This window comes from Rattus norvegicus, chromosome 17 (genome assembly GCF_036323735.1).
Source record: "Rattus norvegicus strain BN/NHsdMcwi chromosome 17, GRCr8, whole genome shotgun sequence".
NCBI classification, from domain to species: Eukaryota; Metazoa; Chordata; class Mammalia; order Rodentia; family Muridae; genus Rattus; species Rattus norvegicus.
In genome coordinates, this window is record NC_086035.1 from 62960903 (window position 1) to 62988261 (window position 27359).

At 42.7% G+C, this 27359-nt stretch overlaps 2 protein-coding genes across 7 annotated transcripts in view; one reads left to right on the forward strand and one right to left on the reverse strand.

Moving 5' to 3' along the window:
* Positions 1–27359, forward strand: part of Mtr (5-methyltetrahydrofolate-homocysteine methyltransferase) — an 84840-nt gene that overhangs the window by 49198 nt on the left and 8283 nt on the right. For 5 of the 6 annotated variants that reach the window (XM_039096105.2, XM_039096107.2, XM_039096106.2 and 2 more), the window contains 11 exons: positions 1057–1173; positions 1758–1898; positions 3741–3830; positions 4913–5065; positions 9975–10082; positions 10958–11058; positions 18392–18459; positions 18904–19024; positions 22945–23026; positions 24153–24251; positions 25304–25379. In XM_039096105.2, the coding sequence (XP_038952033.1) occupies positions 1057–1173; positions 1758–1898; positions 3741–3830; positions 4913–5065; positions 9975–10082; positions 10958–11058; positions 18392–18459; positions 18904–19024; positions 22945–23026; positions 24153–24251; positions 25304–25379 (1156 nt within the window). Of the gene's footprint in view, positions 1–1056; positions 1174–1757; positions 1899–3740; positions 3831–4912; positions 5066–9974; positions 10083–10957; positions 11059–18391; positions 18460–18903; positions 19025–19374; positions 21493–22944; positions 23027–24152; positions 24252–25303; positions 25380–27359 lie in introns of those variants that run through there. The other variant, XM_039096108.2, reaches the window with a different exon arrangement.
* On the reverse strand, positions 5086–9497 carry LOC120097928 (SWI/SNF-related matrix-associated actin-dependent regulator of chromatin subfamily A member 5-like). The gene is made up of 2 exons (XM_039096431.2): positions 9465–9497; positions 5086–7642 (listed from the first exon to the last, which is right to left on the reverse strand). Exons 1-2 carry the CDS (start codon positions 9495–9497, stop codon positions 5321–5323), a joined length of 2355 nt encoding a protein of 784 aa, XP_038952359.1. The 3' UTR covers positions 5086–5320.

The following is a 27359-nucleotide window of genomic DNA, read 5'->3' on the forward strand; positions in this document are numbered from 1 at the left end:
TGCATGGTGTCAGTTCAGCATGGTGATGTGAATTTGATTCCCAGCTCCTACATAATAGGGGAGGTGAGAACTGACTCCTGCAGGTTATGTTCTGACCTCTTGATACATTCTGGCTTGTCTACGTATTCCTCCAAATGAATACATGTAGTAAGCATGTTTGCGTAGTCAGTGCTTTAGAATTCAGTAACTCCTAGAAAGAGTTTTCTGTCCTAATGATTGTGGATATTTCCGACATGCAAAGCATTATCAAGATTTTTGACAAATAGCAGTATGTTGCTGAGTGATGGGTAAATATGGTAGATAAACTTAACAGCGAGTAGTAAATCATTAGCAGGAACTCATAAAACAGGACTGCACACTAAAATAGTGTATCACATAACCACATTTATCAAGAGTATATTTTAACATTAAGGAACAGATTTCAACATTGCAATCTTACTACGTTTGCACCAACCTGACAAGTTAACCACGTGTGCCTGAGTTTGTCTGTAGCGTGTGTCCAGGAGTAGAATGACTACACAGTGGTAAGCTGTCTTCCTGGACATTTAGGCCTGTATCTGAGTGAGAGTTACTGTGGTGGGTTAGAGAGCTTGTTCATTTAAGTTACTGAATCCTTCCAGCTTTGCAAGGGTCAGGAATGTATGCGTGTGTGCATTTACAGATGCATTCACCTAACCCTTTGTTTTCCCCGGTCATTTATTCAGCAAATATGTCATGTAACTTCCTCTGCGATGCGCTGCCATGGTCATTATAGAGGTAGTGGAGGTAGAATCAGATGTCGTGTTTTTCCCGCAGCGTTTAAAGTCTAGCAGGAAAAGCCGTTTGTGCTTCAGGGCCTCTGTGACACTGAAGAGGTGGTGGGTTATATGGTACAAGAGGAGCCAGAGCACACGATACAGCAATGTGGCAGACTGGGCTTCGTCCCTAACAAGCTTAGAGTCAGTTACTTTGCACTTTCTTGCTTTTTACTTTTCCTTTGTACAAAGCTTGCAAGCTATGGCTGATGGTGGCTTTTGCAAACTAGAGAGTCTTTTCATGCTTTTACATCCTTGCCAGGAAACATTACCAGGAGTCAGAATAAGTGGAGGTCTCTCCAACCTATCCTTCGCCTTCCGAGGGATGGACGCCATTCGAGAAGCAATGCACGGTGTTTTCCTTTATCATGCAATCAAGGTACGGTGAAACCAATTTTGACATAGGTACTGGGAAGAAGGCCCTGTGAGTAAGGTGTTCACTGCATGCGTCTGAGGACTTGTGTTGAAATTTCAGAGCTTGTGTGAAACTTAAGTGTAGTAGTAGTTCCTACTGTAGAATGAGAGATGGACACAGGGTCCTTGGAAGATTGTAGCGCCAGCTTGGCATGTCTAGTGGTAAACAAGAGAGAGACCTTGCCGAAACAATATGAAAGGCAAGAACCAACACTCCATGTTGTCCTCAGACTTTCATACATGTGCCATGGTAAGTGTGTGCATTTGCACACATAAGAGTTTTCAAATAATTGAAACAAAAATGATGGCAGTGTAACTTTGACTTAGAGTAGGACTTACAAAATGAATCCTGCAGGATAGCCTGCTTTGTCTCCTTTAAATGAGGCTTCAGTGGAACAGAGTGCCCTCACCCCTCCACCTGTGTCTTGTCTAGGGCTGCCTTTAGACTGTAGCAGAGTTGACTAGCGGCTGACTGTGTTATAAAGTTGTCCTCTGATCCCCGAGTTAGGGTATCAATGGAAATCCTCATTGTCTTTTCATTACCTGTAGTTCGGTATGGACATGGGGATAGTCAATGCCGGCAGTCTCCCCGTGTACGATGATATCCATAAGGACCTTCTTCAGCTCTGTGAAGACCTCATCTGGAACAGAGACGCTGAGGCTACTGAGAAACTCTTACGATATGCCCAGGTAAAGGGAAAAGTGTCTTCCTGCCTTAGAGTTTACCACTCACCGGCAGTTACTGGACCTTTATCGTAGAATAGGAGCAAATGGAGAACAAATGTATCTCTGGGTCATTGATCATCATCACCATGGTTTTTATAGCTCTAGAGAAGCTGTTACATTAGGACGAGGAGGGAGAAATAGACCTTATCTAGGCTTAGTATTCTGAACCTAGATTTCTCTAAATTGATTTTTGAATTTGAAATAGGTCACATTAAGTTGTAGAAAAGTCGCAGAATATCATAGTCAAAAGAAAACCAAAATCACTTACAATCTTGCCCCCTGAAGTTAACCATTGTAGAATGAGGTATTATTACCTCTAGTCATTTTTTTAATATATTACTTGTATGTGCACATATATGGTTTATTGAGAATAATTTTTCCTACAATATATTTTGATCACTGCTTCCGCTTTTCAACTCTTAGATCTTCTCTGTTTTCTCACCCGTCCAACTCTATGCCTCCTTTCTTTCTCTCTTGAGAAAACATACAAACAATAATAATAACTAATAATAATAAAGAATAAAGAAGCATTCTTCCTAACTGCGTCCTTCATGGTCACTGTTCTGTATTGGCTTTCTGTCTGTCTTTCTCTCTTCCTGTTATCAGGCCTTCGGTACAGATCACATTACCCTCCTTCTGCGTGTCCTTTAGAAACAATGCAGTGTGACTCTGGCTACAGACCTTTGAGTACTATCTTCCCCCTTCTGCACTTGAACAAAATTCTGTGACTGGGCCTCTCTTACCTTGCATAAATGTCGCTCCAGCAGTATCACTGCTGGCCAGTCATTCGTCATTCAGGTTCTGGTCACCAAGCTGCTCTGTCTGGCTTGCAGGGTCTGAGTAGTAGGAGCTGACCCTGCCTTCCAGGGCCTGCAGACACGCGTGTGGGAATCTGAAAGCTGTGGAGCCAGCTCTTGCCTTTCATGTTTACACAGTTTCTGGGGATCGAGGTCAGACCATAAGGCTTCACAGCAAGTGCTTGTTCTGTGAGCCACCTGGCTGCTCAACACTGAGATTTCCTATTTGGTCACCTGGTGCCACCAGCGGAGGGGAAACATAGTGGCGTAATCTCCTTGTATTGTGCCTTCGCCCCTTTTCTGGGTTTCTTCCCTGGAGGCTGAGGTTCTCTGAAGGCCTTCATCAGTGTTGAGTTGGTTCTGTTCTCTCAAACTTCCGTGTTGCTGTTACACATCCTGTGCTCACTCAGCCCCAGCCCCTATACATTCAGACATTCTCAGAACTTCCCCTTCTTTATGTTTTCCTCTCCCTTCCTTATGCGGGTAAAATCTTGAGGTAGATGATCTTACGATGCCACCTCCAGGAACATCCTGCCTTCACTCTAGCCTTTCTTTCTTTTGGGATTCTTTGAGACAAGGTTTCGCTATGTAGTATATGTTGGCCCGGCACTCAGAGTCCTCCCACCTTAGGTTCCCAAGTGCTAGGGACAGGAGTGGGCCACGACTGCTTATGGCTGCCAGCTCCTCTACAGCTGTGTGTGGTGATGTTGATCCTTCCTGAGAGCTGGAGTGTTAGTAACCCTGTGTCCTGGAAATATTTTGACGCCAGTTGTTAAGTTTTAGGAAAGAAGGAAAAAAAATAACCATTACTTTTCTCTACTGAAAGTTCAAATTTTAAAATGTTTCTTTTTCTCTCTCACCACTTACTTCAGTCTTGATTCATGTTGCACACCCTGGGGTCCGGGAACTTAAAGGAAGAATAAGACAATGATTTTTTTTTTTTTTAATTGCTGCAAAGAGTTCACTATATACCATCTGTATCCAATTCTTGGTCTTAATTTTAATTCAGACTCATGGCAAAGGAGGGAAGAAAGTCATCCAGACAGATGAGTGGAGGAATGGCTCGATTGAAGAGCGCCTGGAGTATGCTCTTGTGAAGGTGAGTACTAGAGCCTGTCCTGGAAGCCTGGTGGCTCAGTCTGGCTCCCTGGTGCCATTGCTGACAGTAGTTGCAGTAGGAGATGCCTTAGACTTTTGACTGTTGGCCTTTAATCTGAAGATGTCTGTCTGCCAGTGTCTAAAGGGGAATTCCATTTTCATAGATGGGTGTGGCCGGTGCTCTGGAACTCAGTGGCTGCAGTGGGCGAGATAGGCCCACACGCATAACCAGGGCTTACAATTCGTAGTTCTGAGGTCAAGAACCCTCCCCAGTCCCTGTAGTGAGGCTCTAGAATTCAACTTTTAATTCTTCTGAGAGCCACATATTTCAGTTTGTCGACTATTTGTATCCTCCAATTCTTGAGGATCCTGGGCTTTGGAGGAAGGCTTGTTAGCAGTGGCCAGGCAAGTGGGAAAGAAATTCCATGGTATTTTGTTTTGTTTGTTTTATTTTGTTTTCGTTGCTGTCACTTTTGAACTTCACCTTTTAACAATCTTTATCCTGTTGAATCCTGTTCTAGCCAAGTGTTATAGTGAGAGAAGAGACAGATTTATTTATTTGAGACAGGACACTACTGTGTATCCCTGGCCGGCCTTGAACTTAAGGAGGTTCTCTTGCCAATGCCTCTTGAATGCTAGAATTAAAGGCATGCACTACCATACCTCATTGAGCAGATACATTTCATAGATGTGTGTATTTATCAGCATATAGCCAGTTGCTAAGGTTTGAACCCAGACCTCCACACATGTTAAGCACATACTCTACCGCTGAGCTACATTCCTCCTCTTCACTAATACCTTTTTTTTTTTTCCTGTGTACTTACCTCCTATTATTAGCTAGGCTCCGAAGATAAATTATATCACAGTGATTGTCACAAACATGAAGTTGGTACTTTTGTTTCTGTAAGTGAGGAAACCAAAACTTAGTGAGTTGCTGTGTCGGTGATGGAACAAGGACTCAGACTCTGGCTGGCTGATCTGGGGTTCATGTTCTAAGTATCTGTGTGATTCATTCTTTGGTTTTGGCCTCAATACAGTTTTCTGTTGTTCCCTTCCCTTACTTCTTTCTTTTTTTCTTTTAAGGGCATTGAAAAGCACATTGTTGAAGACACTGAAGAAGCCAGGTTAAACCGGGAAAAATACCCCCGGCCTCTGAATATAATTGAAGGGCCCCTGATGAATGGCATGAAAGTGGTTGGTGATCTTTTTGGAGCTGGAAAAATGTTTCTACCTCAGGTTGGCAAAATAGAGAGAAATTTTTTTTTAATTAATAAATGAAGCCTGTTTTATTACTTCAATTGTTAATGATAAAAAAAATTTCAGCACAGCTGTTGCATTTAAAAAAGGGAAACTACATACTATGTTTCTAGCTCAGTAAGCAGATGACCTCATGTCTCTGAATGACAGTAACAGTTGAGCACTGTACAGAACATCTTATGAAGACCCGTAAATTAAAGAACTACTAGTTAGTGATTATAAGACAAAACGCATTCATAGTTTCAGCTTCTTTTTTCTTCCTTGGCCATCAGGGGCACCATCCATCTTACGTTTCTGTGTGGAAGGCTTTGGTCCTCTTTTCTTTTTCTCTGCCTTCTCCTTTTCTTCTAGTTCCATATTTTCCCTTTCAATCAAAGTAATTAAGGTATTACACCTCCTCTGGAGCGCCATCGCAGTTCTGGACTTGAGAAACCAATCAAATCTGAACTGAGGGGAGTTTCGGATGCATTGTCGTAACTCATCATAAACATTTTCCTTGTCGAAGCCAAGCTTGTGAAGCATACAAATGAGAAAGCGGTTCTCTTCTTCCGTGTAGTTTTTCCCTTTGTTAGTACCATACGATATTCTTAGTTGGTGAAAGGGTGCTTTGTACCGTCCAATCTTTGTATCTAGTGCTTTCTTGATACTTATTCTTCTTTGAATCCTTGCCTCTCCCCTTTCAATCTGAGCCATAATCTTCTCTATGTCCTGGAGCTCATTGCATCTTTCCCAGAACACAGCTGAGTACTCAATGACTTCTTCTGGAGTTTTCCCTTCTACTTCTCTGGCTATGTTCTCAATATCATTGCGACCCCACTTTTCATTAGCCTTGATAAACTGGTTAAAATCTCTCTTATTCCAATTAGTGAACCCCTGAGTCAGAAGCTTCTCTTTTTCCTCTAACTCCTCGTCATTAAGGGGCCCTGCTTCGTCGATTTTAAGCTGCTCTTCCTTCTGTGCCTGTGCTGCATTGGGTAGATCAGGACTCCGAGGTACCTTGTAACCGATAGTTTTCCTGTAATATAGAATTTCTTTTTCCAGTAATTCAAATAAACGTGGAGGAAAGAACTGGAAATCCTGAACATTTGGTTGTTTTGGAGGTCGAGGCGCCTTGGGTGCTTTAGGCTCACTGACACGCAGAGCTTCCCTGAAGTACGCATCTGCAGCATAGTTGGCTTTTCTTTCTCTCTTAGGTGGTTCAATCCACTCTGTGAATGCAATCTTTTGTTTTTCTCTATAGTCTTCTCCTTCAAAGTTATAAACACTGGACTCTGTATCCATCGTAAAGTTTCTAAGTGAGCTTTCACCCATCTTGGAGAGCTTTTCATTCATTTCTGCAGTCTTCTTTGCACCTCTTTCCAAAATACCATCAATATCCTCATCAGTGATTTCACTTTCTTTTGAAGCAAACACATGTGTGGCACCATGTCGAATCATTTGAAGCATTTCATCTTTCCCAATTTTGTTCAGGTTCTGATCTACAAGCCTCCCTTGTTGAATTACGATGGAATCCAGTCTGAGCTTCATCTCGGCACGTTCTACTATTCTTTCTTCCACAGTGTTATCAGTTATAAAGCGGAACACTCGAACAGTCTTCGTTTGTCCAATTCTATGTGCTCGGTCCATAGCCTGAAGATCAACTTGAGGATTCCAATCTGAATCATATAAAATTACTACATCAGCAGTTGCAAGGTTGATGCCCAGACCACCAGCACGTGTGCTTAGCATAAATACAAACTTGGTGCTATTTGGTTCATTGTATGCATTAATGGAGTCTTGTCTCTCATCATGGGGTGTCTGTCCATCCAACCTGCAGTACTCATAATTTCTCCACATGCAATAATCTTCCAAAATGTCTAATACCCTTGTCATCTGACTAAAGATTAGTACTCTTGAACCTTGTTCTTTTAATTTAGGGAGCAGTTTGTCCAACACCACCATCTTGCCGCTGTTGGTAACCAGATGCATATCTGTGGTGTAGGGAGGCCCAGGCTCAGCCCCGTCAAAGAGATAAGGGTGGTTACAGCACTTCCTCAGCTGCATCAAGATGTTCAACAGTCTCATCTTGTCCATCTTCCCTGCTGAGTTCAGTATGTCTATGTCTTTCATTAATATCCGAGTATACCATTCCCTTTGCATTTTGCTAAGACCCACATAGATTTTTACTTCTTTCTTTGGAGGCAAACTCTTTTCAACATCAGCTTTAATTCGACGAAGAAGGAATGGACGCAAAACCATATGAAGCCTCTCAACTAGTTTTTTATCCCCAAGGCAATTATTTGTATCAAACCAGGAATCAAAGTCATCAGCTGAATTAAACACATCTGGTAACAAAAAGTTTAGCAGGGACCAGAGCTCGTGCAGGTTGTTCTGAAGAGGCGTCCCTGTCAGCAACAGTCGGTTTGTAGTCTTGAATTCTCTCACTATTTCTGACAACTTAGATTTTTCATTTTTTATCCTGTGAGCTTCATCTATAACTAAGTATCTCCAGTTAAATTTTTTGAACACAGACTTCTCTTTAATAAGCATTTCATAAGATGTGACACATACATCCCACTAGAGAGAAATTTTAACATTCCCTTTTTTCTGTTTTTCAGTAAATAGTGTTTTCTGAGGTTGCAGAATAGACAGAACTTGAAAGCATTATTTGGTCACTCCTTCTCTGGGTATATTTAGGAACCATTCCTGGCCAGTCTATCTTCACAGTGTATATAGACTAGAAAGCTTGCAGGCATTCTTAGCACCACAGTCTTCTTTTCTGTATTTCCATACTGCCAGGGGCCATGCAGGAGGTGACAGATGGCTTTAGAACTCATAGAATGCGGCCCACCAGTTAGCACAGCCACGATGGGTGTAGGTCAGTTGAGGCTCAACCCTGAGGACGTCATGCTGTTATGGAGTTCTGCTCTGCTTGCTGCCCTCATATCCCTCTCAATCCAAGAACTGTATGAAAACTCTAAGGGGTTTCCAGTCCTTTCCTGGGCAGTGTCTCTGGTCCTCACAACAGTAGTGCTTGATCTCATTCAGGCATTGCTGATGGAGCAGATTAATGATTCACTCACTACCCTGGGAAAGAACTTAAGAGCCATGACCACCATTCTTGGAAAGCATTTGGAAAAATAGTTAGTGAAGCGAGGTTAAGATGTTTTTTGCTACTGGCTCTGATATAGAAAATCTTAGGGAATAATTGGAAGTTCAGAAAGGCACACTCTTATTAGTTAAGCTAGGGACCCTTTATGGTCAGGGAATAAGAACAACGGCAGCACTGGCTGATGTGTCTCACTGAGGCTGGACTGGTGATGACTGACATCTTGTACCCACTTTTGCCCTCGGCTTTTTGATTTGATTAAATAAGAATTACTGATGAGATGAGTAGATGTACATCCTAGAATTTAAAGTAGATGTGACTCATTTTTATATAAAAGTTCAGGTTTGTGATTCCCTTAAGATTCTTATAAGATTACTTTTAAAGATTAGTAATAAAATAATTAGTCATTTCTTTGTAACTGCAAATTGCTGCCTGCCAGTAAGAGAAGCTGGCTGAGAAAACTACCTGTTTGCTCACACTTCATTCATCTAAAGCAAGTTACTTAGTTACAAATGTGTGTGAATTTTGGGGAATCATTTTGTTTTCTTTACCTGTAGTTTTTAATGTGACTTCTTGTAAAATTATTGGGTTACGTACTCGTATTTTTAGTCATTTACTAGAAAAAACTAATTTGTAATCACATGATTTTATATGACTTGAAAGATTTTGCTGGGATATATAAGCCATGAGAGAAAAAATAAACTTGTTGGAACTTTGTTCCTTCCACCTCCAAGTATGTATGTGTACTTATGTATACATGTGTATGTACATGTGTAGTTTGTGTGGGGATATGTTGGGTCTTTGTTCGTCCATCCAGTCTGTATGGTGTATATGTGTAAAGCCTGTCTGCGTGCGTGCTGGTGCTTGCCCCATCCACCAGTTGTGGTGTGTGTTACGTACGTCTGTGCGGGATGCTTGGAGCCTGCTTGCTGGAGCCTTGCCCCATCCAATCTATGTGTGAATATGTACATGTCTGTCTGTATGTAAGTGTATGTGTTTGTATGTATAAAGTTATTAGAGTCAGAGAGAGAAGAGAGGGAGAGAACCTGAGAAAGAGTTTTCTCTTTCCTTTTCTTTCTATCTGCCCCCAAGGAATTAAAAAAGTTCAGAGTTTTCACTGGCTATAGGGAGTGCCAGCCCCAGTAAATTAAGCTTTGTTCCCATAGAGAAAAATCTGCTGAGTAATTTCTCTAATCACTGGCTGCCATTTTAAGCAACCCCTATCAGTATCTGGACTGCCCATCAACTGCTCTCAGCACTGACCTCCACCTGCTGCCTGCCTCAGTTTACCTCCTCGATGTCAAAGCTGGCTATTGACACCATACCACCTCTTACCTCAGTGCCCACCTAAGATAAATGTAATATTAATACTAATATTTGACTTGAAAAGCCAGTGGTCATCTTTAAGAATGCATATTTTGAAAATAATGTTACTCTTTTAAATATTAGGGCTTTAAATAGTATGTTTTAAGTAAAGGCATAATTCTTTATTATTGCAAGTACTTAAAACTATCATTTAGCAAGTCGTGGATGAGCATCTAGTTACGGGGCTCTGAAGTATGTAAAAAGCTCAGAGGGCCTCTTCGTAAACCTCAGTTTTAAGTGAGTTAAAATCCTCTTCATAGAATGCTGGGATGAATTGTACTGAAACATGAAACTTAAAAGATGCATTGAATTCAGAGACAAGGTAAATTTCTCACTATAGAAATCCAGGAACGTCAAATCAGACATTCTTAAGAGACCAACATTGGCAGTCATGTGATGGTTTGCTAATGGTGCCCAACTCTGCTTTTTTTCCAGGTTATAAAGTCAGCCCGTGTCATGAAGAAGGCTGTTGGCCACCTTATCCCTTTCATGGAAAAAGAAAGAGAAGAAGCCAGGGTGCTTAATGGTTCGGTTGAAGAAGAGGCAAGTCATTTAGTCCAGGCCTGGGGCCTCTTTCAGCAAACCTGAAAGACTTGCTTTTCTGAGGTTGGGAACATCGTCAGTAAAGCTTTGATGAGGGTGTTCTCCTGTTTGTGAGCTCAGAGGATTGAACTCAGGCCCATCGCAGCAGGTACTCTGCCTGCTGAGTCAGGTTTGGAGGAAGCAGGTTTGCTTTTAGAAAGCCCTTCCTGAATATGTTTTAGGTGTGCCCTTGTACTACGTGTAGATCCCATTCATCCTGGCTACATCACCAGAATCAGCCGTTAGCCTTTTACTTATTTAGAACTCTGTGAAATTCAGACAACATTGGACACCAGAATTGTAAATTCTTAATCTTAATTTGCGGTTGGCTGAATTAGAGAGATGATGCTTGCCTGCATGCCTTTTCTTCCCATCACTTTCTTGTTGCTGTCATTGTACAAATGTATTGTTCCAGGGAAAGAAAGATGTTTATACACCCTGCACTAGGCTCTTTCAAAATCTGAGGTAATCTGCAGTCACCTAATCTCTCTCTCTCAATTCCCCCCCCCCCCCAGCTCTCAGCAATACCTCAGCAATTTCAGGGTTTAAGATATGGTCTTTTGCTGTACGAATGTTTCTGTATGAGGATGCTGACTCTGTTTCACATGCTAGAACCTATGAGCTCAGTTGAAATCCCTGTTCTAACATGCTAGGGAGGCCTCCTTTGAATTTGTGGGAGGCACAGAGCTTCAAGTAGAGAGCGTTGGGTCCCCAGTTTATCTTTGAGGTGCTTATGGTATTCCTCTACCAACACCCTTGTGGCTCTTGAGACCCAGATGGTCTTTCCTGGTGACCCCACCCCTAACGCATACTCAACTGCTTGCCTCACTTTGCAGGACCCTTACCAAGGCACCATTGTGCTGGCCACTGTTAAAGGTGATGTGCATGACATTGGCAAGAACATTGTTGGTGTGGTGCTGGGCTGTAATAATTTCAGGTAAGTCGAGATCTCACTTCTTCAATTCCTTCATGTTTAAAAGAGGAATGTAAACATTTTACTGGGTGAGAGGGCTGGAGTAAGGTATAACCATGAATGAGGTGGGATTTTTGTTTTGGTTTTTGGTTCTACAGCTATGAACACAGCTTTTCTTTTGCAGGTTCATAATTATATATCTCTTAAGTATGTATTTGTTAAAGAACATAGAGAATGGGAAGTAATCTCTAGGGGTCAGGCAGCCCGGAGCCTTCTTGAGAGTCTGTTGGACGTAGTTAGGCTTTCAGGGCTAGCTTGTACCCTTTTCCACTCAGCAAACTGACCAGGGCTCTTAGGACAGTTGGTAACACAGACTTTCTAGGAAGGCTTTGTCTTTACTTGTCAAACTGCCCTCTGTGTCTCTTGATGATTAGGGTTCTTTATTGGACAGAACTGGCAGAATAAATATATGTCTATATATCAGTAATGAGTTTATTAAAGAGGCAGTTATTAATTATTAATATTATTTAGACTTTAGTCCAAATAGTATAACAGTGATGGTTTCCTGACAGTAAGGCCAGGATCCAGTAGTTATTCAGTCAGTGAGACTGGATGTATTTGAAGTCACAATCTGGTGTTAGAGTTCCAGGGAAGTCCTAAAGAGCTGCTAATTTCCAGTCCACTTTGGAATCTTAAAGAAGTAGAGCGAGGGAAGGTTGACAGAAAGCTAACACTTCCTTCTTCAATGTCCTTCTATGTGGGCTGCTACTGAGAAAGAATGGCCAGATTTAGGGTGAATCTTCTGACCTCAAATGATCTAGATTTAGGGTAGATCTCTCACCTCAAATGATCTAGCCAAGAAAAGTCTCTCACAATGATACCCAGCTGCTAGGGTTTTAGATACTTCAAAGTGTAGTCAAGTGACAACCAAGGTCAGCCATCACAGTGTTGATGACATAGTATTTGGAATGATACATGAAGGTAAAACTCCCTTTTTATAACTCAGTAACAAATAATTATTCATAGCAATGTTACTTCCAGATAAGCTAATGGTTTTTATTAAGTTTACATTTTCCCTGGTTCACAGTATGTTTCAATGGAAAAGTCACTAATCCCTGGCCTGGTCCCAGTGTCCTGTCAGCAGTCCTTTGGAGTCATGGCTGCTTTTCACTGTGCCTTTTCTCTGGTGGAGGATCTTGCTGGTGCTATGGCTCCTGTGTTCTGTTTGCTGCTGTCAGCTAGTAGTGAGGCTGCTTAGCCTCTCTCCTCTCAACGCTTGACCCGTCTCTGTCTGGAACACTGGTTGGATTCCACTCAGGAAGGCAGAGGCTGGCCGTGTCAGGAGGGCAGCTTTCCCATGGCCACTCTTTCTACCTTTCTTTCCTAGTCTTGAAAATCAGGACTGTAGTTTCTACCATCTACTTACTGTTCATTAAAATGAAGCATCAGCCTCTGTTCTGTGCTGTCACTTACTTGCCAGTATTATTTTGACCTGCATTACTTTAAATGTATTGACTCATTAATATTCAGATTTTCCATTGAGAAATAAGTTGGAATATTCAGAACTATTTTGATCAGATAATTGATTGCATGACAGTTAATTTTTAGATAGACTCTCTCAACTATAGAAAAGATAGTTATATACTTTCCCCATTTAACACTAGTTATTGTAAAATTATAAAAAATAAAATGCTGTCTTTTATTCCGACTAGATTCGGTACCACAGTGCCCCAAGATGTCTGATAGATATCTTCATCTCAGTCAGCAAAGCCTCTCACCCGCTCTGCTCCATCCCATATCACACTGCCGAAGGCCTCTCCCTGAGTCTGGCAACAATTTCTCTACCCATCCAGTCCCCAAGGCAGGCTGCCACCATGCCAGAAATATACATCTAATTCCGTGGTGGCTTAGTGTCCCAGCCGCCACACACTCTCTTAAACTTAATTCACCACAAGAAAGAACACACAACACAATAACCTCTGATCCAATTGATAAGATACAATTGCCCACCTAAGCATACAAAGCCCTGTACACATCCATCCCTTAAGAACATTCATAACAACCTGTAAAGGTGCAGAGTAGAATCTCAACATCAGCCTCCATGTTCTCTCCGTGGCTTCCTCCTCCAGTCTCCTTTTTCCCCCCTGCAAACTTTTTCTCCCGCCCATCTTTCCTTCTTGTCCAGTGACAGGCCTCATTCTATCTTGTACCTGCCTTCACCTGTATGACATCATCCTACACTAGTTATATAAGAAAATCTGCCACTTGGCAGAGAAAGGGTAGCTAATGGTAATCTAGTCTCTCCTCAGGACCTCATGGTGTTATGAGTAATATAGAGGTCTTTCACTTGTCATATTTTGAAGAAAGGCCTTTCAAGAATTTAGTTTTTAAAAGTAAAAATGGGCTAGGTATGCTGGTGCATGTATTTAATCCCACAGCTTTAGATCCCACTTCATGTAGAGGTGGGTGGATCAGCAGAGTGAGTTCCAGGCCAGCCTGGGCAAGCACAGCTTCCTTCTTCCGTGTCCTTTCATATAGGCTGCCACCAGAAGTTATGGCCCAGATTTAGGATAGATATTCTGACCTCAAATGATCCAAATTTAGGATGGGGTGGAGGGAGAGAAGGGGGAAACAGCAGTAATAGACCCTGTGAGTACTGCTTAACTTAACCTCACGTGGAAGGAAAGAAAAAAAGGGCCTCACAGCTGGGCGCTGGACTGTAGGCTGCTTCCATCTAGTGGTCGGTTGTGGGAATTGCAGGGACAGCAGTCTGGAAGTGGTAGCATTTGTACTCCTTCCTCTCCCCTTTCCCGCCTCCACCTACCTCTTTCTATTTTTAGTTAACAAGAAATATATATTCTAAGTTACAATTACAAAGCACAGTATGACATTAAAACACATGTGTACATGTATACTGATCTAGCGATTGTTGCCGTGTGTATCCTTACTGAAGAGGACTCACTCTTCCCGGTTCTTCATAATTAATGCACTGTAGGTTGTGTGCAGAGGGACCTGCACTGCTATGGCACACGAGAGCTCATCCTTCTGCAGCCAGCTCTTTATTCCCCTCCTCCTCACCCTGTTTACCTCTCTTAACTACTCTTCAACTTTCTCATACTGCAAGGTCAACTCAAGTTTCTTCACTTGAGTGAGAGATCGTATTTCTGTATCTGGATTGTTTTACTTAACGTAGTGACCACCAGTTCCGCTTTCCTGAAAATGATAGCGTTCATTCTTTTTATGCCCGAGTAGTATCTCACTCCATGTCACTACTGCATTTTCTTTACCAGTTTATTCGTGGATGGAGGCTTAAGTCATCTTGGGTATATGCACACTTTTGCTTTTCTTTATGATTGTTCTGAATAGGAAAAGAACTAGTTTTCCTCTTTATTTTCTAAATTCTTTGTAATTTAAAGTAGCACTGGATACCATTAGTAACTCATGTTCTGTAACTTTTTTTTTCAAATTTAAATCCCTAGAACAATGCATACCTAAATCAACAACCCCCCCCCCCCGTTTTTACACTTTTAAAACAGTGTGTGTATGTGTATACACACATAAGTGCTTGTGGAAGTCAATGACAACATCTCAGGGACTGGTTATGCCCACCATTCAAGTTCCAGGGATTCAACTCGAGATGTCAGGTTTAATGGCAAATACCTTTCCCCACAGAGCCATCTCACCAGCTCTGAGGGCTCTGTCCTAAACACTTAGGAAGAACATTGTAACATTAACACTTTTCACAACTTTCTTCCCTCCTCCTCTTTCTATCTCCACATAAGTCTTACTGTGTTTTCCAGGGTGGCCTTGAACTTGAGACATGGGGTATTTCCCACTTAAAGTGAGCAAGGAGTAGCAAAGGATGAGGCTGAGTGGCGGGAAACAAGCAGAAGTGAGAGAGAATGGTGGGGGGTGGAAACTTGTGGGTTCTAGCCGGTCATGGTCCTGAACCATCATGATTTAGGATCTGCCTTGGTTTCTCTTCCCTATATCTAGCTGGTAATGCTAACTTTTTTTTTTCTTCAAAATGTATCTGCAGTATCCCCTGAGATGCTTCTAGTTTTTGTTTGGTTTTAATGGTCTCTGTGGCACATTGGAAATGCCTCAGCTGTACCACTTGTCATGCAGGCCCCTAACTCAGAGCTTCTGTTTCTCAAGTGTGCCACAAAATTCGTTTGTGTGCCCTTGAAGATGCTGTGGGGCAGCCGAGGTGCGAGGTTGGTGCTCAGACTGGAAGTGTCTGCCTTGGTGAAGCCGTGAACTTACTACGTGTAGAAAACTGTAAATATTTCAGTCATTTCCCAGCAAGGCGTACTAAAAACAGGTTCAGAAGTTGCAGGTTAATGTCGTTCCCCGTCCCCTTGCTCAAGGTTCCCAGTCTGTGTCACTGACCACTGCTTGTCACCCTTCTTCTGGTTCCTTCTTTTCTGAGCGTCCTCAAACATTTTCCAGGCTCAGCCCTTGGGCTTCTCTTCTATCTAGAACTGTCTTAACCTTTCCTGTCTCTTCTCACTGGGCGTCTTGAGACTTGCGTCTGGAGAAGGGTTGGTTTGGTCTCAAGTCCTGCATTTCCGGGGAGGTGTCTGGTAGCATTAGTGCTACGGGTACAGGAATCCCCCAGTAGTTAGGCCTATCAACCACATCATCTATCCAGTGTCTTAACTCCGTATAATCTACCATTGGTAACACCCCAGTGTCTTCATGTCGATCTGTCTTCCTGGGCTTCAGATATACATGCTCATGTAAGTGCTTAAAGGGTTCCATTTATATTGAAATTGTAAACTAATATTTTAAAAGTAGAATTAGTTGTCATCATCTTAAGACCATCTCCCCAACTCACCCCTGTTTCAAAACAGTTTTACCAACCCCCTGGGTGTTGTTTCTCTTACAGTGTTTACAGGATATGACCTGCTTATCCCCTGTACTGCTGCTATACTAGGCCAGACCATTGCTGGTTTGAGGTCTGGATTTGTGTAGCAGCCACCCAGTCTCTGCTTTTCTCCTGACTTTTCTGGTTCAAAGTGAATCTGACTAGAATGAGTCCTACCCCTCCATAGCTCATAGTTCTTGCCCTGGTCTACAAGGACTTTTTTTTAGGGTGTAGTCTGAGAGCTTCGAGGATCCTGTTCTGTCAGAGAAATCACAGTCTCTGAGAAATACAGGCCAGTTTTCAGCTGCGCTCAGTTGAAAAGTGGAGGTTCCATTGTTTGGAGCAGCCCCTCTGTCGCTTTGGTGTGTAGTGTAGTCTGTCCTTTCCCCACAACCTTCTTGCCTATTTCTGTTTAACCCCAGCAATGACCTTGATTTTCCTCATGCATGTAAGTTACCTGAAAGCAACGAGATAAAGTAGGAGGGAACAGCGAGAGCAAGCTATTTGTCATTGTTCAGATGACTTTTAATCACATTTTAGAACATACACCGGGATGCAGAGATGGTTCAGCCATTAAAGGCTGGCTCACAACAAAAATGTCCAAAACGAAATACAGTGTTGTAAAGGACCAGCTTTGAGGTGCCTACCTTTTTTGTCTTGACTTCAGAGCTGTTTGCTCTTTTGCCTAGTTTTATATGCAGCAGCGTCTACTTAGTCATCTTAAACAAAAGCTCTTTAGTTACTAGATTTTCTTCAGTATGTTAAAAAGTGACAGTAGCTCCAGAGGACATCTCCACCTCCAGCGTCTGTTTGCTATGGTTAATACTAACAGAGCCCAGTGTACTTTTTGTCAACTTGACATCGACTCACTTTTTGTTGAAGGTTCCATAGTGTTAGTTAATTAAAAAACAAAACAAACTTCTTATAAAAGGAAATATGGGAGTGAGATACAAGTCCATTCCTCTAAGAGGGCATGCAATAGGAATGATAAGCAAGCCACTTCCCACCTCGGTGTTCAGCACCCACTGTGCACAACTGCTGTTACATTCCAGAGACGTCCATTTAAGACAAGGTATTACTGTGCAGCTCTGAAGCAGGGTCCCAGAACTGGCTAGACGAAGGCTGGCTTCCAATTCATGCCAGTCCTTTTGCCTCAGCTTTTTGAGTTCTGGGATGAACTATCACACCAGTCAGGTTTTTTCTTTAAGAATTATTGACAAATAAATGAAAAATACATGCTCCAATTTTTAAATCATTTAACAGGTATGATAAGGTTAAGTTAAAAAATATATGTAATGGGAACTCTCTCAGCATAACATGGAAGATTTATAGGTAGAATATCTCCAGAATGTTCCTTGTTTCTATGAGTTTTAGGATATGTACCTCTCTGACATTCTTTGACATTCTCTTCCCTGATTTTTTTTAAGAGTTACTATTTTTACTTATATGTATGTGTTTGGCTGACCTTGGAGACCAAAAGAGGACATTAAATTCCCCAGAGCTGAAGTTATAGAGGTTTTGAGTCATGCTATCACATTATGGTGCTGGGATTTGAACTATGATCCTCTCTCTGCAAGAGTAGCAAGTACTTTTTAACTGCTGAACCATTTCTCTAGACCCTGTTCCCTGGCGTGTCTCGGTGCTTGCTCACCCAGAGTCGTCTTTCTGTTTGAGCCTTGCTGACCTCTCGGTGATGTCTCTGAGTCACTCTTTCTTCCTTCCTTCTGCCCAACAGTTGCTCTGTATGTGCAGTGACTTCTTCCTGTTCATCCTCCCCACCAGCACAATTTTTGACCTGAATAGATAAGGTAGTGGATTTTCTGTTAGTTTCCGATTCATTTCCCAACTTTATTGCTGAGTAACTGAGTGATGGGACCTTGCCTTATCCGATTCCCTTTTTCATTAAAATGGGTCTGGAGGAGTATTGTGAGTAGTACTTGTGACACAGAATTGGTTTAGAGTGCCACTCAGCAGTCATAACGTAGTGGAAACCACCCAGTGTCTGCCTACAGATGAATGGGAAAATGTATGCAGTGGGTCCGTCAGTTCTCTGTCACTGTAAGAAAAGTTTATTTCAGCTTAAAATTTTAGAAATTGCAGCCCCTTGTTGTCTCTGTTGTTTTTTGGTCCTGTGGCTGCACAGCACACCATGATGGGAAATGTAAGGTAAAAGTCTCATAATACCTATGAAAAAGAGGGTCCTGCTTCAAAACACAAGTAGAACAGTAAATAAAAATGCCCTCCTGGAAAACAACCCTTCAGTACCCTGGCCTTTGGAGGGAGAGTTCAAATCTCAACCATAGCATGTAGTGTATTCACACAATAGAATATTATTCCCCCTTAATAAAAGCTACTATGGATGATCTTTGATAGTGTGGTTTTATTTTACATGAGAGCAGCATTTGGTGAATGAAATTAAAATGTTTAGTTCAGCGTTGTCTCTCATGGACGCTTGTTAATTTTCTCCCATCTCGTTTCTCGCCTCAGAGTTATTGATTTAGGAGTCATGACTCCCTGTGATAAGATACTTCAAGCTGCTCTGGACCACAAAGCAGGTACTGCGCACAGCACTCAGCATCGCTCTCCCGAGAGTCAGTGTCGGGAATGGGCAAGCGCAGCCCTTGTGGGGTCTGTGGGGATGGAGCAGCAGGCTCCAGTGAGAGCTATTGGGGCTTGAAGGAGGTGAGCGAGCATCTGTGGGCCTCCTCTTAGCTCTAGCAGTGGACTGGGCCCGCTTCTTAGAGGAAAACAGTTGTATAGTTGTTTTTATGATCAAGCCTGAGATAATTATGAAGTAGAGATGATTTTTATTGTGTGGCTTCCTAAATGTGTTACAAATTCATTACTACAAATTTAAGTTACACAAATAGTAAATTCCTAGAATTAGAAGTTGACATGTTAGGTTTTCTGATCTTCAGTATAACATTTAAGAGTGTCTTACTTCATTTTCTCTCTTTTTCATTCTCACTGGCCAGTTTTTCTTTCTCTCTTGACAATAGATATAATTGGCTTGTCAGGACTCATCACGCCATCCTTGGATGAAATGATTTTTGTTGCCAAGGAAATGGAGAGGTTGGCTATAAAGATTCCATTGTTGATAGGAGGAGCAACCACTTCAAGGTAAGCCAGCGTGAACGGCTCTGTGCCCGCGTTGGATTCTCTTCTGTGCCAGTGTTTTAGGCCAGTGTTGAAGTTTGTAGTTCTTCTCCCTTTGCTTAGCATGCAGTCTCCTTGTTGCACAAACTTCCCATTCCCCTTTGGAGAAGTATCAGAAGGCTTCTGGAGCCTTCTGCAAACCGGGAAACTCCTTTGTGATTCCCTCCCCTTACCATGTTTTGGATTCTGTCTTCTTGCAGTTATCTTTTCTTTAGTCTTCCTTCTCACCTTAAGAATTATAATGTACTCTGAACTCTCTTGAACTCAGACTGAATAGCAAAACGGTGGTGTTCTTTTGGTTTGTTATTTTTCAGAAAGCTGGGACTTGCACTTCTGCATGCTCTGAGCAGGAGTCTGGCTAAGTAATTGTAAGTTCCCTTGAAGATGCTCAAACCTTGTAAGAATTTGGAGACAGACTAGTGAAAATGAAGAAGTCGGGTGGAGGACTTGGGGGAAACTAGGATAAAAGACATAAAGAGGAGAATGTTCACATTGACTCACATAGGCAGTGTTTAACTCAAGTTCTTCCTGGGATCGTGGTCATAGTGAGAATGCCGGGCTTCTGTAGCATTTCTTACATCACAGATACTTGGTTTGCAGGGTGGTCCCGGTTGAACTGGGTAGTCCCACAGTGTGAAGTTTGTTTGTTTGTTTAGTGCAAAAATGAAATTCTAGTCTGGTCGTAAGATTCTAGAACTCCTCACAGAGTGACAGATTTATTTTTAGGAATTGGCTTGTGTGGTTGTAGGGCTGGAAGGTCTGGAATCTGTAGGCTGCAGTATCAGACAAGGGCTGCTATTGCAGTCTTCAGGCAGAAGTTCTTTGTACAAGAGGCAGGGTTAATGAGACTGCTTGATATTTCTCTGAAGTTTTTTAGCTTATTGCAGAGGTTAATCCATTACAGAGGGTAATCTACTGTGTCTACAGATTTAAGTGTCTATTACATCTAAAAAACATGTGGACTGCATGCAGTACCAAACTGCATAGTGTGGCATACCCCAGCTCGCACACAGAATTCGCCATCATGTTATTTGTAGTGTGAATGGAGAGTTCCCACAAGTAGCAGAATATTTATGTCTTTACCTGTTGATTACTTTTCATACCGCGGTGACTTGACAGCTCTGCCATTGTTGCTGATGTTAACAAAACTGGAGTTCTTACTAGCAGAGTGGCTGAATTATTCTTACAGGATCTGGTCGAACATTGATAAAGAGGATTTGAGTTTGTTTTCTTTTGGTTCTGGAATCTATACCTAGGACCTTGTACTTGCTACTCAAGATCTCTCTCACAGGCTATGCTATGTCCCCAGCCCACACTTTACTTAAAATCTTGTCGTTTTTACTTTGAGACAGGGTCTCACTGAATTGCCTAGTCTTGAACTCACTCTAGCCCAGGCTGGCCTTGAATTTGCAGTCCTCTGTCTCAGCTTCCAAGTAGTTGGACAGTCGGTCTATCTGGACCTCCAGGCCTGGCCCATAACTTGAGCTTTATGAAATTAACCTGGTCTTTTGCTTAGGTGGAAAGTGGCAAGAGGACCTGTGGATTATTGTCAGAGTGAAGACTTTAAGAAGTTGTGGTTATGTAATATAACAAATCTGTTGTCTACCTGGGACCCTGGTTCATGCTAATAATATATCACAGTTTGCTTCATTAAGATCAGAAATTTGCTATGTGGTCCTTTTTATTACAAGAGCCATCAGACAAAAGAAAAAAGCCCTCCTGAGACCCTGGTTGCTTCTCCTCAGGTAATTGAGGGTTCAGTGACTCGTCTTTTGCCAGATGACAGCTCAGGATTTGTATGGTTTCAGGAGACAGATTTCTGAGGGTGATAAGACTTTTTCAGTAGTAGCATGAACCAGACAGACCTGTGCTTCTGAGACATTCAAGGTCAAGGTATAACCCTCCAGTGAAGGTTAGGGGTCAGAGATGGGTGGGAATATACTTGGAGTGTCCCTTTTAAACCTGCATTTATAGACAAGAAAACCAATTATTATTCCGTTCGCAGTATGGGTCATGCAGTATCACAAAAGGAAATCTGGCCTTTTTATGGGCAGAACTTCACAAGGATATATATTCTGAAAGTCAGCTGTTAAATTTAACTAATGTATAGCCAATTACTGCAAAGTAGGTTTTGCAATTACTTTTTCTTTGAAAATTTAACCAAGTCACATTGCTCTACTGTAGAGAAAATTTTCTGAGTGAGTGTGAGTGTGTGTGTGTGTGTGTGTGTGTGTGTGTGTGTGTGTGTGTGTGCTTAGTTGCTCAGAAGTAAGATAAGTAATTTTATCTTCCCGTTTGCACTAACCATAAGCTTTCCATAGAGAAGCTTAGAATTTTAGGGCTGTTCTTACTTCCGATTTAATCTTGATTTCTCTATCTTTATTTTTTTCCTCCTTTCTAAAAAATTCTATGTGTGTGGTGGGGGAGGGAGAGGGAGGAGGGAGGAGGAAGAAGGGAGGAAGGGGAGGAGAGATGGAGAGGAAGAAGGAGAGGGAGAGGGAAGGGGGGAGAAGGGAGGAAGGGGAGGAGGGTGGGGAGAGGCAGAAGGAGAGGGAGAGGGAGAGGGAGGGGGAATCAGAGGACAGCCTTGTGGAGCTGGTTTTCTTGAGTGTGCCTGTGCCATGGTGTGCATGTAGAGGTCAGACAACTTGGGAAACAAGGGTTTCTCTTCGTGGTCCAAAGGCTTGTATTTATTACCATGCTCAGCAGGTGCCTTTACGTTCCAGGGATTGAATTTAGGTTGTCAGGGTTGTACAGTAAGCACATTTACTGGCTGAGCCATCTCACCAGACTTGTTAAAGCACTAGCCATGCATCATTTACATAAAAATCCTGTAATTCTAGACTAGGCCATGATATGAAGTAAAAGATTCTAGACTAGGCCATGATATGAGTGAGGTAAGAGATGATAGTATACTTTGGCTGGGGGAAAGAATATGAAAATACCTGATTTGGGAGAAGCAAACAGCAGGAAACACGTGGTGGGAGCTTCTGTAAGCCATTTGTCTTCATCATCTTCACTGGAGGGAGGCCATGTGTGTTTCCAGTTCTCACTTGGGTTTTGTATGTTTTTAAATGAAATTGCCTATACATAGCCCTACACTATTGCTCTAAGTACCTCACAGTCAGCACAATATGTTTTAAACATGTTTATTGTGATATTTAAAAATTAAAGGTTGTTCTTCCTAGTATCTATATGTTAAAGTTTGGCAGTAGAAACTTGGGGCTGATTAAACTTGCAATATTGTGTTACTTCTGTGCTTTAATTGATTCACTTTTGTGATACCAGGCATTGATTGAACCTAGGGCTTTCTACATTGTAACAAGAGTTACATTGCTCAGCTATATCTCTAGCCGCTTTCTATTTTATTTTTTGTTGACTTTCAGTTTTGAAGTTTCTTTTTACAATTAGAAGGTAGGGTTGAAGCCAGTGGTATGGCTGTCTCTCTCAAAGAGGAGGCAGCAGTCAGATCTGTGTTCTGGGTCTTCTGACTGGTTCCTGCTTCCCCAGGGTGCTGGCTGGTCTCCCAGCTCTTTTGGAGGAAGAACCTTGACCTCGGGTTCCTCTCTCTGCTCAAGCAGGCCTGGGTGGGACTCATTCCTTGTTGGCAGATAACTACGAACAAACCTTTCTTGTTTTGTCAGACTCCCTTGGAACCTAGGCCTATCAATTCCTATCATTTCACCGTTTTTCCATCTCAGGATGGGAAAAGTCATTCTTAGTTTGTAAGGGAAATTTGAAGTGCAATGCTTCTAAGTACCTTGAAGTTGCTCTTGAAAATACTGTAGAAACATATTATCTCTAATGGTTCTGAGCACGAGTTGTCTGAGCACGGAGCTGTCAGCACTGATGGATATGCATTTCTTCTTGACCCTTATTTTCAGAACCCACACAGCAGTTAAAATAGCACCACGGTACAGTGCGCCTGTAATCCATGTTCTAGATGCATCCAAGAGTGTGGTGGTGGTGAGTGTGGGAGCCTTCCTTTTATTTTAAATGTGCTGTAAAGAGAACAAAGAAAGCATTAAGAGCTAAGGTATCTATCACCCAAGATCCATTTTGTTTTGGCCAGTTTTATTAAAGAAATGTGCAGGAGCAGTTTAGAGTTCCTGGTGTGCTGCCACAGTGTTTGCCGTGCTGGAAGTGAGCCCTGTGTGAGCACATGATGTGCTGTCAGCGATGCTGACAGAAGTGAGCAGCGGCTAAAGGACGGCACCTAGATGCCCGCCCTTGGACATCTGACCAGGCTGACAGATGCCTTTAATTTACAAATATGAGGAGATTTCCTTGACTATTGCTAAAATTAACTGGAATGTAGGGGTTTTAAAATGACCTTGTTTTGGATATAAGAAATTGCTAGGGCCAGCTGACTTAACCTGAAGTCAGAACAGTCACCAGATATTTAAAACCCAGAATAATAGGCAGTTTTCTAAATGAAGTTAACAAAAACCTTGCTCAGGTGTTTTTCTCTTGTCCTCTAGTAAATCCCTATTGTCATTCTCATGTGTTTGCTGAATAATAGGCCACAACACCTGGGAGACATCTGAGAGACCACATGGTCCTTCAGTTTCCAAGTTATTCACCTAGAAACTCAGCGTAAGATAGAAAAGAGCTAAGCAGCCCCCTCTGTCCTTAATCACGTTTGTAGTTTTCAATGAAAGAGCATGATTGGACAACAGAGATTTCTGAAGAAGAAATCTACTGAAGGACCTGGTAATCTGGGAGACTCTAGGAATATCATGCGATTGGATGACAGTGACCACCGTTTCTGAGCTGTCTTCTGAAAGGAAAAATTTCAGATCTGTCTATTTATTTGTATGGAGTTTTATAGTAATCACTATTATACTGAGTTGAGTGTATCACGAGGTTTCTCTGGGGGATGGGGTGGACGTGGTAACACAGTGTCATAGTGTATATGGAGGTCAGTCAACTTGTAGGAACTAGTTCTCTTCTCCTACCATGGGTCCTAGGGATTGAAGTGAGGTGGTCAAGCCTGGTAGCAAGCATCTTTGTTGACCCACCTCCCTGGCCTCGGTGGTGTTTTATCTTCCTTTGCTGCCTCCTGGTTTTTGAATTTTATCTTGCATTTTAGTGTTCTCAGCTGTTAGATGAAAATCTGAAAGATGACTACTTTGAAGAAATACTGGAAGAGTATGAAGATATTAGACAGGACCACTACGAGTCTCTCAAAGTAAGTGATAAAAGCAGGTCATTTTAGAGCACAGTGATCCGTGATTTTTCATGGGCTTTATTGACTGTTTTTAGAAGTCCTTTGAGAAAGGTCTGTTTTCTAGTTCAGATCTGAGTTCTTTGGCATCTAAATTCCTGATTTGGTTTGTTGTTGCTGTTTATTTTTGGTTGTTCTAATGAATTTTAAGTAGGGTGTGACCTGCTTGTATCCCAGCACTTAGATAGGGGCAAGAGGATCATGAGTTCGAGGCCAGCCTGCTAAATAGCAAGCCGATGTCTCAGAACACTTGGGAATTATTTTTTCTGTATTGAGCCCTTAGTAGGCTCTATGCCAGACACCAGGCCTATGAGAAAGAGTAAAGCATGAGCTTATTGGCATCCCCAAAAGAGAGCCAGATCATTCCAAAGTGGTATTCTCAGACTCATTCCTGAGGGGAAGTGGGATTAAGTAGAGCATTAACCAGGCACTCACAAACCTCTCCTCTCCTTACTGGTCCAGACTTTTCTCCATTCAGAATAATGTGCCAAAAATGGTCCCTTGTAGGCTTCAGGAACTCCATAATTACCCTCTTGAAGTCATGGTGGTCCGCCTCACATCTTTATGTGGGGCATTAGAGTTGCTAGGAATGTAAATGAGAGCACGCACAGCAGCCCCAGGTGCTGCTGATGCCTTCTTCCCACTCTCCTTTCATTTGCCTATAGCTGACGGTTCCCTGGGTCTACCCTGGTCTGGTCCTCAGGGTAGTTATGGTGGGGCAGCTAACCAAGATTCCTCATGTTCTGAGAAAGCTGGTCAGGGCTCAGGGTTAGCCTTAGAACCACAAGGTGAAGCTAGTAAATGCATGCCCCTCTTTACTGCCTCCTATTCTAGGGCAGCACGAAGCCATAGTGGATGGGAAAGGGTAGGGATTTTCCTTCGAAAGGGTTTGGTTCTATTCATTTGGTTATTTGTCTTGTTTGTAAAAACTTCTATATTGGCTTTCTTGGTTATGTTTTCATTGTAGACATCGAAAAGCTAAGAGATTCTGACTAAATAACTATTTTCTTCAACAGGAGAGAAAATACTTACCCCTAAGTCAAGCCAGAAAACACAGTTTCCACATTGATTGGCTGTCTGAACCTCACCCAGGTCTGTGGCTGCTGCTGGATACAGCTAAGTGTGGTAACTGACAGTGTCTAGGACGCGTTTGCAGTTCTTACCTACGAAGGAACCTGCAGGGAGAAACTCTCGGTTGTGTGTAAGAATGAGCCACCCTGTGGATGGAAAGGAAGGGGACAGGAGACCTACTGAGTGAGGTGGATTCCCCTTATCTTACTGCATCCTTTGGATGACTCTAACAAGCATGGTTACTGTTCCATTTTAACTGAAGGAGCTGGAATTTCAGATAGGAACTAGACTGGTTGTCAGGGTTCTGTTCCTGGGTTTCTCTTCTGTAGCCTGGGCTGTGCTTGAGTCGCCTCCTCTACTGACCTGAGTTGCGAGCAGGACAGAGGGCTGGCTCGGAATGTCTGAACTGCGAAATGGCTTTGCACTCACAGGTCTTGAAGAGCTCTGTAGCAGGGCTGGGCCCCTGTTCACGTTCTGTTCTGTCTCCGGGTGCTTCCCTTTTAATTTCCGTTATGTGGTTTCCTCCCGTTTTACTTCTAGATACTTTTCTTACCTCACCTAGGTGTTCACAAGGGAATTATATGCGTAAGATGTTTTGACAGGCTCAGAGAGACATGAGATACAAATGCAAAACCAAGACAGGGTGAAAAGGGGTTCTGTTAGTGGAATCCGTATTTTCAAGGTAATGTCTGAAATCAGCTTTCAGTGCTCATGACATCTGTGTTCTACACATGCTCAGCAGAGTTGAGAGATTAAGTTGGAAATGTAGGTGTGCTCAGTTCCAATTTCATTCCTGCTGGCTTCGGTGTGGTTTAGTGGAAAGAGACAGACTGGGAGCTGGAGGCCCGAGTGCTTATCCCTACTTGGCTCCTGGCTCTGATTCACTGTGTGACCTTGAGGGTTTGTTTCTGCATCTGACAAGCTCTGGTGTGTAAAGGGGGAAATGTTGAAAGGATAAAATTAGGTACCAATGTGAAAACCTTTGAAGGAGTAGAAGTCACTACAGCAGAGTCCATGCCGTGGCTGTTTGTTCACTGTTTATCTTTTACTCTAAAGGTTGGTCTAGAGGTATCGATCGGGGCAAGTTGTGGATCCAAAATACATTTTGCTAGAAATGATCCCCAGAAGGGCTGTGGTGCCTGGTAGTGGTGGAGATACTACAAGGGTTGCCTTTTTAACATCACTAGGCTCCATCTACCCTACTGCCTGTAGGATACGGGGTCCATGTTTTGAGGATATCCCAGTTGTCCTCAGGTGCTGTAGGAAGTGGAACCTGTGAGAAAGGGGAGCTTTCTCTCCAGGCCTCTGGAAGCAGAGCCTGAAGCAACCCTAAGATTCTGGGCCTGAAGCCTGTTCAAGAGTAGCCCTGCCCCTGCCCTCAGCAACTCCACAGCTGCAAGTCACTGCCTGCCTCTAAGAAGAGGCCTCTTTGTCTGGGGTGTCAGAGGTCTCTCTTCAGTCTCTCCTAAGAGGACTATGGAGACTTCGTTAGCAAACAAAGCTGCACAATGGTGGTCAAAAAAGAGGGGCAGCCCTGGATCATAGGAGGATGGCAGAACAGATGGGGCAGAGCCACTACGGTGCAGGAGGGCAGATTCCAGTCAAGAGCTCCTCTGCTCTCCCCTTGCTCCTGAGAGGCTGGTGTTCTTTTGAGCAGCTGCTAACAGTGGAACAGCCAGTCCTCGGATTCCTCGTCACAGGGAGACATGGGCACGCAGACTTGGCAGTAGCACTGGTGCCTTGGCCTCTGGCCCAGTGTCCATGTGGCATTGTGTCCTTGGTGTCCTGAAATCACTGGAGCACAGTCTGCCTCTAGAGGCCCCAGAATCATGCATATTATGATGTATTTCAGACTTGGATGTAAAGGACAGTTTCAGAATACCCCTCTACTTCCATTGCCTAATCTAAGAAGTGACTTAGGACTGTCTTTTTTTTAAATCAGGTATTTATTTGTAGTGGCAGTCTCGTATTTGTCCCTCCCCTGCAGATTAGCCACAGTTT

Bases quoted from the DNA above. Each gene is read 5' to 3' on its own strand.
- LOC120097928 (XM_039096431.2), bottom strand. From the start codon at position 9,497: ATGGTGTCAATAGCCAGCTTTGACATCGAGGAG. The intron at 7,643-9,464 runs GTAAACTGAGGC...ATTTCTCTCTAG, and splicing joins CCAGCTTTGACATCGAGGAG to TGGGATGTATGTGTCACATC.